This window comes from Phyllostomus discolor, chromosome 7, assembly GCF_004126475.2.
Source record: "Phyllostomus discolor isolate MPI-MPIP mPhyDis1 chromosome 7, mPhyDis1.pri.v3, whole genome shotgun sequence".
NCBI classification, from domain to species: Eukaryota; Metazoa; Chordata; class Mammalia; order Chiroptera; family Phyllostomidae; genus Phyllostomus; species Phyllostomus discolor.
In genome coordinates, this window is record NC_040909.2 from 125786053 (window position 1) to 125800542 (window position 14490).

A 14490-nucleotide genomic window follows, 5' to 3' on the forward strand; every position below is an offset into this window, starting at 1 on the left:
AAAATGAAGAAATAGGAAGAAATTGCTTTGCACACTGGGGAAGTAAGGACTTTAACCCTCCACGCCCCACCCTCCTAACCCAAGCTAACCAAGATCTCTGGGATTCACAGGAAAGGAAAGATCTAAATATAACTCTACCCACAACGGTACTGACCAGTCCTCAGTGTGACCATATAATTAACGAAGTAGGAGGTCTCCAAACCCTGCAGGACCCCCTCGGAGTAAGCAGAGTAAGCATGAAGCTATATTTTGGGAGAATTTTCATATTCAATTCATTTATTTAATTTTTCAGTGGTCGGTAAGCATATTTTTCCTTTGAAAATGTGGCCGTTCCATTGTGTGGACAAGGGGTGCAAAAGTTTTTTTTAATTTAAATAATGGCCAGCTGGGAGTATAAAAATTCAGGGGGGAAAATCTGTCGTTTGCTATTTCTTTCCATGGGAAGTGATTTGCCAAATTCGTGCGAAAGACATTTTCATCTGGTTCTCACCTGCTGAAATCTAGCCCCCAAGCAATTATTAGGAAATACTAGCCATGCTGCACGTGGGAAAAAAAATGTCTTCTGTGTGAGGTTAGCTGGCAGTCCACAGAAGTGTTTGCTGAGGGAGACTCTAGGGTGAAATGCAAAACTAATAAAATTCAAATTAAAGGTCATGTGCACCAACGGAGGGAAGAAGGAAAGGAACAACTTTAAGAATAGACAACTTAGAACACGGATGCAACCAAAAGCACAATCCATGAGTTTGCTTATTGTCTCTATTACTATGAAAATTTACTGTTCGGCTGCCTTTTCTCCGTGACTTTATCCCAACTGAGTTTGTGAATGCAAGCCTTGGAAGTTTTAAAGTGACCACCAAAGCAAGGACAGGACTCTAGGTGGATAAGGCGTTTTTCAATAAGAAGGTCCCTGGCCATGAACTCTACAAGAAACACCTCTGAACTCTATGCAGAATCAGGAATGAGGAAGGAGAGACAGACTACGAGGGCTTTAGTGGATTTCATTTGTCAGACAAAAAAATTTGTGGCGACTTAAAGGATTGCTTTGACCTGTATTTAGAAGAACATTTTAAAATCCTCCCATCACCAAATTCCCCTAATGACAGAGGAACTTGAATATGTAGTCCCTAGACACCTAGATACACCCTCGATGGCCCGTTCTCAGTCTGAAATGTTCTTTGTAGTCTCCCTTTTGTCTTAAAAATGCATGGCCATTTTACATTTCACTCCATAACACATGTGTTTACATTTTTGCAAAAAATTGTACACCCCCGCCACAAGTTGTTGGTGGATCTGAAGTTCAAATACAGGGTATCACGTTATACAGAGGAATTATACTGTTCTGGTGCACCATCTGCTACCCTTGTGGTTATAACCCATCAAAATTGAGAAGGTCAAGCCAATTAGTTGATGACAACTCATCTCTCCTGCAGTTCCCTTGCTTCTCCGCCTCCCATCCAATTACTTATAAGATCTTAATGATGCTTCTGGTGTAATACCGCTGCCTTCCACCCTTCTTTCAATTTCCAAGACCACAGCCCCATTTCAAGTTGTGACCTCAATCCCAGGAAATGAATCTTGCCAAAGGCCATTGAGCACCGCACTTGGTCTGCTTCTATTCAAACTTACCTCCCTACAGCAGAGCTTACAAGATTGCTCTTATGCTTAAACATTTCCGTGGCTTTTTAATGCCTGTGCGGTAAGAAAAATTCCTAAGGTCCCATGGTTCCACTATGGAAATCTGATAAACTAGAAAGAGGGTAGATTTTTGGAGTTAAGAGGCCTTGAATCCAAAGCTCCGCTCTCCTACTGACTAACCAGGTAACCAACTCACATACCTTTCATTTAACAGCTATAGGTTGCTCATTGGTTAATAGCAGGAGGTCAAGGAGAGCACATAGACCTGCCCCATAGGGTGACCAGGTAATTAGAAGTAATATATGTAAAGGACCTGCAGAGTTCTTGGGTGGTCACAGGTACTTGATAAATGGTCAGAGCTACTATTGCTGCTACTGTGACTATTATTACAATTTTTTAATTTTAAATTTGGTTTCAAGCAAGTTTTAAAACCTTATCCAAATTGCCAGTTATATATATATAACTGGCACAGTAATTAGGTATGGTGCCAGCTGGGTAGTAGACTTATCGGGGTGAGCACTTCGTAAGTTGTATAAATATTGGATCACTAGGCTATAGACCTGAAACTAATATCATATTAGATGTCAACTGTCATTGAAAAGACTTTTTTAAAATCCTACCTCCCACTATTACTCTCATTTCCAATATTCTGGCCAAACTTAATTAGCTTTCTTGGCCATATTTTAAATTTCTTTTTTTTTCCTGCACCCCTTATTTTGCTTTGGATATTCATAGCCCAATCTTCTCTTTCACTTGAAACCGCTGTCCAAGAGCCGAGTTGGCCGCGGAGCCGATGATCTCTGCTGAAGTTATTCAGCGGCACTTTGCCTCTTCATGTAGCAATTTCTGTGCCCGTTTCATTGGCTCCCCCCACTGCAGGCCGCCTAGGGCAGGGACTGTGTGTCTCCCAGAGTCCCTCACATAAGTTAGGCATTTGAGTTGCGCTTGTTGACTAAAAATCCTCTTCGGTACATTTTATCCCTGCTCCTCTTATTACATGAAACAAAAGCATCAAGACTATTACTTTTAAAATCAGCCCTGCAGCACAGACACCGGATTACATTAGTGAGACCTGGAATGACTCGTGACTTCTCCCTGAGCGCAGAATTAGTTCAGGGCCAGGAGCATGCGCCATGGCTCCTGTCTGCCTGCCTGGGAGTTTTCACCCTGCTGTCCGGCCTCCACTCGGGAACAAGAGAATCAGGAGTCATCTATGCTATTTGAGAGGGGGGGGCACCTCCCCTCCTAACTAGAAGCAAATGAACTCTGATTTGGAAAGCATATGTTCCCCTATGAGTGTGTACGTTTTAAAAAAATGTTTTTATCATGGAAGTTCTCAAACATCCACAGAAGTAGAGAGAATAATATAATAAGCTCCTGCGAATGCTTACCTAGTTTCAATAATTATCAAAATCTCGTTACTTTCCTCTTGCTTTTTATAAAATCTAGAAGCCTTCTGCAAAACTCAAAACACTCGGGCACTTTCATCCTTTGTCAAACACATAAATAGAAATACATTAAATGCAAACACACACGTCAACCCACACTCTAACACTGATAAATAAAAAGCCATTAGAACACGCAGTCCCCAAGTGTTAAGCAAAGTTTTGCTTGGGTCCTTTCTTCGTTCCATTTGCTTGTATAGTCCAAATGTTTTATACAATAACAAGTGTGCTCTAGTGCAACAGGGGGAACATAAATTGAGACGTGACGATGAACTCCGTAAGCGCACCCCAAAGGCCCTCTTTGAACTCACGTTGCAGCTCTCGTCGTTGTCGGGTCTGTGCGGAAGGATGAACGCGGAGACGGAGAGGGGGCCGTCGCACTTGTCCGCAGGCTGAGTGAAGTCCAGGCAGCTGGTGAGGATGCTGTAGTAGTGAGTTGGAACGGGGATGGAGCTGCCTTCCACGTACCTGAGGCGGGGAGGGAAAGACAGCTGATGTAGTAGCTTTCCCTGTGAAGTGGTGAGCAGTGAATATCGCCGAGGCCGCTACAAATGAATTCCCACTCAACTGAATCATTTTTCTCTTCTAAGCACCAGCCAACTTCTTTAACTTTGAACATAATGTATTCACTGCCTGGACTCCAACCTCCCTCAACCTGGCAGAGTAAATAAGATATTCCAGGAAAAGAAAACAGCTTGAATCCAGACTTGGACGTTGGACACGGATCAATGTAGCAGAAATGTAAGGCTGGACGAGTCAATACATTCCAAATTGCGGAGAGTCCTGAGGGCCAGGCTGTGGAGTTTGGGCATTATTGTTTAGGCAACAGCACCCCGCTGAAGGTTTCTGTGCGAGGGGCTGTCACTGGGAAACCCACGTTTCAGGGGAATGACTTGCAGAGTTGTATAAAATGAGCCAGAGAGAGGAGACACTGAAGTGAGGGGGATACTAGGCCTTTCAAGGCACAGTGAAATCCTGAACTGGGTGCAGAGAACTTGCTTATTAAAGGAAACACTAAGGACTGGGTGCTAGTGATAAGCCTAGATCAGAGGAATCAAAACATCTCTTCCAGCAGAACAAAGTACAGAAATCACAATTCCTTACCTGGTATTGTTTTATCTTAATTGTGGTCATTTTCAAAATATCGAAATTATGATGAAACTGACACCATAATTAGCTAAAAACTCTAACAATGATCAGTAACCAATGAATGTGCAGTTATGGTGAAATTTCTCTTATGCATAACTGCAAAGGGAGTGAGATAACTTCTATTTTATTAGTTATTTTTATGAAAAAATATCATTTTTTCTAACCTTTAAACCATGATTAAACCATTTTATGTTCTGTGCTGCTCTGACTCATGTGTCTGAAATTAAATTATTCGTATCTTCTTGCCTTCTCCACCAGACTGTGAGTTCTCTTCGGGCAGAGTTTTCTCATCCTAGTGTGTGTCCAGTGACACCCCAGAGAAGGATAGAAACCAGAGTCCGTGAAAGTCTCTGTGCAATTTCCTACTGAGACGAGCTAATTCAGAAAATCTAAGGGATTCTAAAAGTCCCCCCAAATAATGAAGGTAACTGAAAATTATCTCCCCACAAAGGAGTTGTTATAGAATAAATGACAAAAAAAGTAAATCTTTTGATACATTTCCTTCCCTGGAGTAGAAAAGTGCATCTATTCACCACAAAATCCAAGGATCTAGATTGTGGTGCTGGTTCCATTCCAACCCCCAATGCCACGCTTTGTCAGAGGCCCAAAAGGACTGAAGAAATCACAAGGAGATTCAAAGAGCAAAATATTTAAGGGGTGTCGGCTCTCTTATAGTCCATGTATCTTTGAAAAACAGTGTTGAGAGACATACTGGAACTTTAAAAAATACACACTCGGTGAAAATGAAAAGCTTACTGCTTGATTTTGTCCTGTGTGTCATGTAAGCCATCGAAGTCGTAGTCAAAAATGGGTCCGCTTATCACGTTAATTCCATTCCTTTCTGAAGCGTATTTCTTTACCAATACCCTTTGGAAGTAATTCCAAACTCCTGTGCAAAGACAAAATCAGTTCTTCGTGAAAAAAACTCCTCACTTTGGCTAAATTCTCTCTACAGGGCATTGTACAGGCCAAATATCACAAGCCCAGAGACAACAGAGCTGTTGATTCTTGAGTAGAATCCATCCTAAAGCATTAGCTGTCTGTGTATCATTTATGGACCAGCAAAGAGAAAGCTACGGAAACATTGGCAGGGAGTTGACCCCAGCCCAATCATTCTGAGAAGGATTTGCAGATGAAGTGGTGACTGAGTTGAGATTTGAAGGACAAGTGGGTGTTCCCTAGGCAACAAGACGGAGACAGAACATTCTAGGCAGCGGGGATAGTATGCACCAAGGAGGAACTACAGTATTTGTGAGAAATTGCAAAAAGGCTTTAATCTACTTTTTAATCTTTCATAATCTCTTAGATAGGCCACTTCCCCAGTTTGTGTCTCCAGCCCCTGACAGAGCTCCAGGCACGCTACCCAGCCACCCATGTCACGGTCCACTGGCATACCTAGGAATCACATGGAGCAAAAATTCACCCAAACACAATGCTTGATTTTCCTTCCCCATCTTGCTCCAGCTCTTGGCTTCTCCATCATAGCAATGGCACTCACATTCATCCAGACGTTCAGGTCAAAATCCCCAGGGTCATCCCTGGCTTCTCTCCTTACTCCATGGGCATGTGAACAAGTCCTATCAGTGCCACCTCCGAGACCTACCCCAGTCACCCAATCCAAGCACTTCTCACCATTCTCACTGCACCCACCCTGGGCTGAGTTACTTCCCTCTCTGCGATAAACTACTATAGAAAACTCCTTCAGGGACTCTCGGTAAGACACTCTAGGTCCCTGTAGCCCATTCTCCATATCAATGGATCCTTTTACACCATAAATCAGATCATATTACACACTCCATGCAACACCCATTTGTAAGAGTTTTTAAAATTTTACTATTGATTTTTAGAGAGAGAGGAAGGGGGAAGAGAGAGAGAGAGACATGGACTTGTTGTCCCACTTATTGATGCACTCAGTGGTTGATTTTTGTATGTGTCCCGACCAGAGATCAAACCTGCAACCTTGGCATGTATTGGGACGACGCTCTAACCGACACTCTAACCAACTGAACTACCAGGCCAGGGCCCAGCACCCATTTCTAACACTCTAGATGATTTCTTACTGTACACAACTAGAATAAAATCTCAACTTTCCGCTGTGGCCCCCGCCTACCTCCATGGCTTTACTTCCTACCCCTGTCCCCTCAGGCTCGTGACTTTCTTCCTGCCCCCAACCTGGCCAACGTGTTTCCCACTAAACTTTTGCATTTGCTATTCCTTGTGCCTGGACAACTCCTTCCCTGATCCAACAAGTCAGGTTTCTTCTCCATTATTCATTATTCGTTTCTCAGTTTCAAGGTCACCCCCTGGAGAGGACTTAATTGTCTACTCCAGCTCCATTTTGCATTATGACCAATCCAAGGGACAGGAAAGGAGCTGAATGGAAGAAAAAAAAAGGAGAAAAGCAAAAGAGAATAACAGAAAAAAGGCAAACAATGAGTTGGTTCTGGAAAGTTAGATTCGACTTACTAGGCTCTGTTCTCCACGGGGGGTGATGAGGCGCAGGTGTGATCCCTCCTTACCTGCCCCTATTCAAAGCACTTGGCCATTTTCTCATAGCGCTTCAACTGCTTCTGATACCTCCCGACAGTCCGGTCTGAGTGAGAATGAGCAGGTCCCCAGAGCCAAACACCACGGGTAAGTATTTGCCATAAAGAAAGGAGGGCAGCGGGAGAGAAGTTCAAATGCTACCTAAGCTACCAGAGAGGCAAGACGGCAGAGGAGTAACAACGAGAACAGTCAAGAGGCCAACCCCGCAGAAATGTGGCTGAGAAAAAAACTGCACCCTGGGGAGGAACAGCGAGCCCTCTGTGAGCGGCCTTCTGCCACGCCAGCCTCAGGGTGGCACCCAGTGTTTCCTTTACTGCCACTTGGTCAAAGAGGCATCAGTAAGAGTAAAGAAACCCAGGAAACCCCCGTGTGTGGGAATTAAATGAAGCTGCACATTATGACAAATGTATCGACATGGGTTTCCAAAACATTCCTCAGTTGGGCCTGGGAACAAACCAAGAAACCTTTTAAGAGCACACTTAAATTTTTCATTCATAAGCATGGCTTCCTCCTTTGAATAAAGCTTCATTTACTAACCGAGGACATCAAATAAACATTTTTTTCCTCTAAACCATGTTGGCCATTTCACCGATGTTAAGTTGGGGAGGTTTGCCACTATAGATGGTGCTCTACAGTCATGTGTCCCTGTGAGTCCTGTTTTGAGACTTTATTTCAGCCCTGAGAGTCCTGCGACACAGCCCAGTGCAGGAGCAAGTAGAGATGCCTCCTTCTCCCACCTTTCCTGTGGGCATATAGGTCTGTTCACTGTAAATGAACAAAGGAGAGGTAAGAGCTACTCCATAGTGTTTTCTCTATGTTTGAATACATGGACGGATAAACGGGTGAATGGATGAATTCTTTCTTATCAGAAATAGAAATGGAATTGTTTTGGTCATTGGATAATTAAGTCATAAATCTATATATAAACCATAGAGGTCATGCAATCAGATCTTTCAATTTTGCAAATAAGAGGTTCAACGGCATTTCCGTGATCACCCTCCTGGGACTGCAATTCAGTTTCTGGCCTGGGGCTCCTTCTGCTTATATCAGTCACGGCATCACTATCGTCCACAGGTATTTATGTCATGTACAGAGAAATAAGGAGTGTTCAGAGAAACTAAGACAATTTGCAGAGCTCTACAAACATCCGGATCTAATCCTCAGATGATTCAGAAGACAAGCTCTCACTCGGTTTCAGGGTCAATGTTCAGGATACGTCATCACCATCATCCCGAAAGAGAGAGCTACTAGTGGCTTGTACTGCAACATTCAATAAATGAATGTAGATGCTGTTACATGTCAAGTGGCCCCCAAGATACAGAGAAGCCCCTTTGTCACCAGTCATACAATGAGCACTGAAGTAGAAAGAACACCAGCTTCAAAGGAAAACACAAACTTGGTTTAGTTCGGCTTCTGCCACATGATCTGGGTAATCGCTTGTGTTTCAATTTCTTAATTGTGAACAATGGATAAAGAATCTGCCCACCTCTGTTACAGATTTGGATTCTGCATTAAAGCTAGAGAATTTACATGAAAGGTATTCAAAAATTATAAAGGGTAAACACAAGAAGTAATGTACAAGTAGAAACGTTAAGTAATAAATTTAGAAATTTTTTTTATAAGTAGCAGTTTACGAGATAAATACTAGACTCACGTTTGAAAGCAGGATACATTGGGACCATATTGGTTACAAGGAATGTGTCATATTTAGCTTCTGGTGAAGAGCTCAGGTCTAAACACGAGAAAAGCAAACAGTCTCCATTACTTATCAAAATCTATTTCAAATTTTTTAAACATCAGTCTTCTAAATGGTCCACATAGCCTGAAGTGGATGGATCTACTCTCTTATTACTTATTCAATCTTCCCCTTATCTAGAAGTTCCTACTTCTTCTCTTACTCAGTCTCTTTCATTTACTCAATAGTTCTCTCAAAAAAAAATTTTTACAATGTTTTTTCTTCCTACCTAGTCTTGGGTCTAGTATATATTATGTAAAGAAGTCCTTGATTTCACTATCGTAAATTTAGACTTTAAAATTAATTCCATCAAGGTCATAAGAAAGTAATTAAAGGGCTTCGTGTATCTTAAGAGATCACCTCTACCACATTATTTAAACAATGATATCTTAATGATTTGCTCTTTCACTTTTAGACTCTCACTAAATGATACAAGGGGCACACACACTATCCCCTTGCACTTTAGAACGCCTCCGGAGAACAGGATTGGTGAAAGCCGGTCCCCTCCCCTCTGGCCCGTTTCGGAAGGATCCCGTAGTAGTTCCTGTCTTCCACCTCTGGGGCAGCTCTCCTGAAGAAAGCCTGGAGACCACCAAAGCCTGGAATTCCAAGTCGCACACTCCAGACCCCACAAAATTGCATCCCTCTAGAATGGGCAGAGGCGGATACTCTGGAACTTACAAGGAGGGAAGAGGAATCCATACGACATCTGTTTATCATTTTTGTAGGCCAAACAGCTCTGACTGAAACTCGGAGAAACACGAACATCGGGCCGGACGCAGTTGGTCAAGTGCTCGGGGATGCCAGAGACCTCAGCCTGCATGGTGAGTCAGAGGTGCTCAGTAATGTCATCGCAGGGAGAGCATCAAACCAACAGTGAAATACCGAAACCAGATCGTTCTGTTACAGTGGGAATCAAAACCCCTCTAGCTTTTACTATAGCTCATATTTTGGTCTTCTTGACTCCTTCAAAAATAAAAAAGGACCTCAGTTTTTAAATAAGAGTAAGCCAGGCATGTTCCAACTCTTAACGTTTTAGCAGCAGAACTCTTTTGATAAAGTCTTAAGTAAACAATATATAAAGCAGGTATCCCACTGTTGAAATAATAAACAGGATGCCAGAGAAGACACTTAAAAAATAACATCTCGGAAATGACAGAGACTTGCTCTCTATAAAAAGAAAAACTGCATAGACATAGTGCATGGCCCAGAGCGCACAAACATGAACACAGCCCAAATTAGCAAGAAGCTGTGTGGGGGGCGGTGGGAGGATTCATTTGTACTGAGAAGTTAAAAGCATATTCTCAACTGCCAAATAAATGTTTCTAATTCCTGATATCAACTTATCTCCTCTTCATCAACGCTGAAACTCCACAATCAAACTTTTATGAAAAAACAAACAGGATGCAGCCCTGGCTGGTGTGGCTCAGCGGATTGAGCACCGGCCTGCAAACCAAAGGATCGGCTGTTTGGATTCCCAGTCAGGGCACATGCCTGGGTTGCGGGCCAGGTCCCCAGTAGGGGGCACATGAGAGGCAACGACACACTGATGTTGCTCTCCCTCTCTTCCTTCCTCCCTTCCTCTCTCCCTAAAAATAAATAAATAAATCTTTTTTAAAAAGCTAGGATGTGATAGTGGAAGAAGCTGTATGTGTTTGGGGACAGAGTGTGAGTATATGAGAACTCTGCGTCACTTCCACTTGGTTTTCGCTATAAGCCTAAAGCTGTTCTAAAAAATAAAATCTATTAAACAAATCTGGGTGACTTCTGGAACTGCTGGGCAATAACAAGCAGACTGGAAAAAAAAACTAAAATAATTAGTTTGCCCCCTTTGATATTTAACATATTACCAGAAAGTTATTAGAACATTGCATTAAGTCTAGTTCGAAATCTCTTGCAATACATCCAACACAGGATTTGCTTCATCAGAAACAATTAAAATCTTTTCTAAGACAAAATTCTGTCATGCAAGCAATCATTATGTGAACGCAAAGGAATGTGATCGCATGAAGAGGTTCGTAGAACCCCGTTTTCTCAATGACCTGTTTGGAAACGGTGTATGACGTCCAGAGTGGCATTTGGAATATCTCACTGTAACCGCTTTCAAAATCAGTATGATATAAGATATCATATTGAGTCCGATAAAGCACTGCAGGCCGTCCATAGAGGAGGTGTCTCTCTAGAAAAGAAAAAAATAAACTGTATTAAACACAAATTAAACTTTACATTAAATGTTAAAGAAGCATTGGAAGAGGGTCCAGTTGTCCAAAATATGCTGGCTTATTTATCAATGACATAGAGCTCTTTCTCCTTAATTCAATCAAGTTAGTTTTCCTAACACTTTTGTGGTTTATCCGATCACCTAAGCAGGGGTCAGGGCTTATGATGATCAAACCTTATGATGCAAATGCCATACTTATTTTAATGCTTTCTTTTCAGCTGTAAAGAATTCTAACCTGTAGAGGAAGGAAACGTGCTTAGCAAATTTTGAAATGATTCTGCTAAATAAGCAGTCAGGAGGATTGTTTTTTGTGGCATTAATTCACTGGGCCCCTGAAAAGGTTCATCAAATTCACCAGTGATTTAATTAAGAGGAAGGTGCCCGTTGATCATTAGTTGCAAGCAGCAACTCAAACACGCATTATTTCAGCAGACACAGTGAGTAGTAAAGTAAGCAGCTTTGTCGCATGGAGGAAAACTCTTTAGTTAAGAACTTAAAGAAACATGTAGAGACAAAATCAGTGAGCATTCCAGAGCATCCTTTAAATCCAGAAGAGGGAGGCCATCAGTTCCTGATGAACTCTGGTAAGACCCCAGAATGTAGATTCAGAACTCCAAGGAAAAGCTCTTCTGTTAGGAAGAAGTAAGGTCTGAAACCTCACTTTTGCGGGACAAAGAGACAGGCGTTTAGTGTGCCAACTTTCATTCCACACCCACGACAACTGCCTGGAGCTTGATCTGCCCAGTTTGGACGGACTCAAGTCAGAACTTCCATAGATTCTTGGAAATTGGGGTCTTACAGACCAAAATATTTAAAGATTGAGGTATTGAGCTTTAGGCAATTCACAATTCCCTAAGTGATCATCAAACAACAATTTACGATTACTTTTATTAGAGAAAATCAGCTCTGGCAATCCCTTATTAAATTATTTATACATGTTGCTTTAATTAAAGGATTACCCATCTGTGCAAGTGACAGAGGAAACTCTTCGTAGAATACTTTGCGAGACCCTCCCCAAGCAGAACGGCTGATTTGAGGCAAAGCAGTCTGCGGCATCACAGCACAAGCCTGTTCTGGGTAGTTCGGTCTCAGCACTGCACTGAATGTGGAAGCCTTGGCTGAGCTGCCAAATTTGGGGACCCACCTCTTAGAACACGATGCAATAGTATTGTACCAATGAAAGGTACTGAACAAAAAATAGCCCGCAAATCATAACAGTAGTACTTGGGGGCAGCGAAGCAAGTCAGACTTTCCTTCAAAACTCAAACCAAACCTTTTCTAGGTTCAAAATTTCCTTTCACATTTTCCTTGTTTTCGTTTTTGTTGCCTCTGAATTTCCTGGTTTCAGCTGAAACTAGAAGTACCAAAATTCTTTGAGATGCTATTCTCTTCTTATCGTTCACGTTTTCATGCTTACCAAACACACACCCTCTTCCGGATTCCAGTGCAAACCTCACCTGCAGTCCATCCCATTGAGGGACTGCAGCAGCCACACTTCTCTCTGCAACACCCCTCCAAACAATAGTTTTGGACAACAGATAGACTCCACCAGCTCTGGCTCCCGCTCCAGCCCTCCTCATTTATTGGCATCTCTCAACATAACACTGCATTCCAAGAAGGCTGATTTCTTTACCATACTCAGCTCGTGAGCATTAGGAACTCTATGCTTTTATACGTGTGGTTCCCTTTCTCTCCACCAGGAGTAACTTCTCCACCAACCTGTCACCTATCTACCTTCTCATTTTTCATTGTTGTATCTCCTCTTGTCAGACATGTACTGAGTACCTTCTTTGTGCCAAGCCTTGGGCTATAGCACAGAGACACTAGGCAGAGATAATTAAGATACAGCTCTTGCCCTCAAAACGCTCACCGTTCAAGGGGAGGGACCGAGATGGCACTCCGTGTCAGGGATATTTACAGAGCGTAATAGGATCACAGAGCGCGATGAAGATTGTAGATGAGGGTGAGGAGGCATCAGTACCGTCCTCACAGAACACGGGAAGCTGAGCCAAGTGGACTCCATGTCCCGGTTTTGACCTGCTGCTCTGGCATAACTGTCAATAGTGACTCCTGTCACACCCAAAAGTGGGTGACAGATAATATGGTCACATAGCTCAGCCTTCGTGGAAGAGACATGATGTGGAGAAGGAAAGAAGGGACAAAAGGAGAGGAAGCATCTTAAGATTCACTTTCTCCTAAAAGATTTCCCCAGTGAAGCTTCTCCATCTCTAGTCACTCTTCTGCTCTGCATGTAAAAAGACTCAGTTTTCTTCAGAAATGTGTGCTTCTAAGCTTCCAAGCTACGCACAAGTGGCACATGGCTGAAGCACAAATATACCACGCAGAGTAAACTTTCTCCATCATAAACTGGGCATACATGGCATGAAGAAACAACAATGTGGCCAATTTGACAGTTCCCTAAAATCCAACCAAGAGCCCCAACTGACCCAAAGGATCTCCTTGGGTCTTCCTAAAGCATAATCATTTCATCTATGAAAGAGATGAAATCATCGTTGTAGTAACAAATACAAACTTTAAAATCCAGGATCGAAATTCAGATTTTTCCTTTTCCAGTTTATCAGAGCATCCAAGAACCAGAGTCGTGGTCGCAGCCTGACTCTGTCACTCTTTGTGACATCTTGGGCAAGACACCTTTTGCGCTTCTATTTAGCAAATGTCCCTCACCTGAGCCATTGAGAATGTACCTGAATGTCAGTCTTTGGACACATAAACTCTTCAACTTGAGACCGACTACCTGGAGACAAGCCTAAGAGCCTCTGCTTTGGAAATATGTTTGCCGTGATTTCCTGATCTGGACCTCATAGAGTCCATGTCTCCCCAGGTCGGGCTCCTACTCCGTGGAATTCTAGACAGAGCCTTCATCCCACACCCCAGTGCCCTGTTTACATCAGTCTCCGGCATTGCTGGTCCACGCCAAGGTTCTCCCCCAGATACCACACTCGGCAAAACACTGTGAGTCAAGTCTTTTTCAAGTGGTGTGGACTTCCCTGGCGCCCTCTCTCCTCGTCGTCCACAATCTGGCCATCCGGACTTGAGTCTGTGTGTCTCCACCCTCCTCAGCTTCCTGACTCACGGTCCCACAGATGCGCTGGCAGACTTGAGAGCCACATGAAAATGTCTCCTTTTTGTTTTTTTAAAAAACGTTCATTCCCACAATAATGTTCTCTTCCATTGAACCACAAAATCTGTACCCAAGGTCTTTCTTTTTCCTACCTCCGTTCTCCTCCTTTGGCTTGCCAGGGCCTGCGGTCATTGACTACTGTGTCATCCTCCTTGGGGACTAGATTGAGTGCCTCTCATTTGTGTCCACTTCTTGCTTACCCCAACACTGAAAACACTGCGCTGTAATTCACCAACTGGCTAAGTCTCACAATCAAATATTTACAATAAGAACAGAGATTTTCATCAGTTTTTTGCACCACTGTCTCTCCACCTCCAACAATGTCAAGCACGTACTCTCTTCTTGATAAACATTTGTTGAATAAATATCTACTTGGTAAATATTTGTTGAATGCTTGTTTTATTTTTTTAAATAAACAGTTTAAATATTTATAGCAATAAGTGTCTTTACAGGCATCAAGAACAAGCTTTCTAGTGTGACCTGCCAAATGTAACCCCAAGAGATAGACCAAGCAGATCATCGTCATGTCCCCCTAACTGAAGAGAAACTGGAAGTTCGTGATTTGTATAAGATAATTCAGCTACATTGCAACACCCAGAGGCTAGGCCTCCACCCT

At 42.7% G+C, this 14490-nt stretch overlaps 1 protein-coding gene across 5 annotated transcripts in view; it reads right to left on the reverse strand.

Moving 5' to 3' along the window:
- Window positions 1-14490, reverse strand: part of ENPP2 (ectonucleotide pyrophosphatase/phosphodiesterase 2) — a 98007-nt gene that overhangs the window by 1931 nt on the left and 81586 nt on the right. For all 5 annotated transcript variants that reach the window (XM_036031377.1, XM_036031376.1, XM_028533817.2 and 2 more), the window contains 5 exons: window positions 10554-10690; window positions 9193-9328; window positions 8431-8508; window positions 4986-5118; window positions 3392-3548 (listed from right to left, as the gene is read on the reverse strand). In XM_036031377.1, the coding sequence (XP_035887270.1) occupies window positions 3392-3548; window positions 4986-5118; window positions 8431-8508; window positions 9193-9328; window positions 10554-10690 (641 nt within the window). The remainder of the gene's footprint in view (window positions 1-3391; window positions 3549-4985; window positions 5119-8430; window positions 8509-9192; window positions 9329-10553; window positions 10691-14490) is intronic.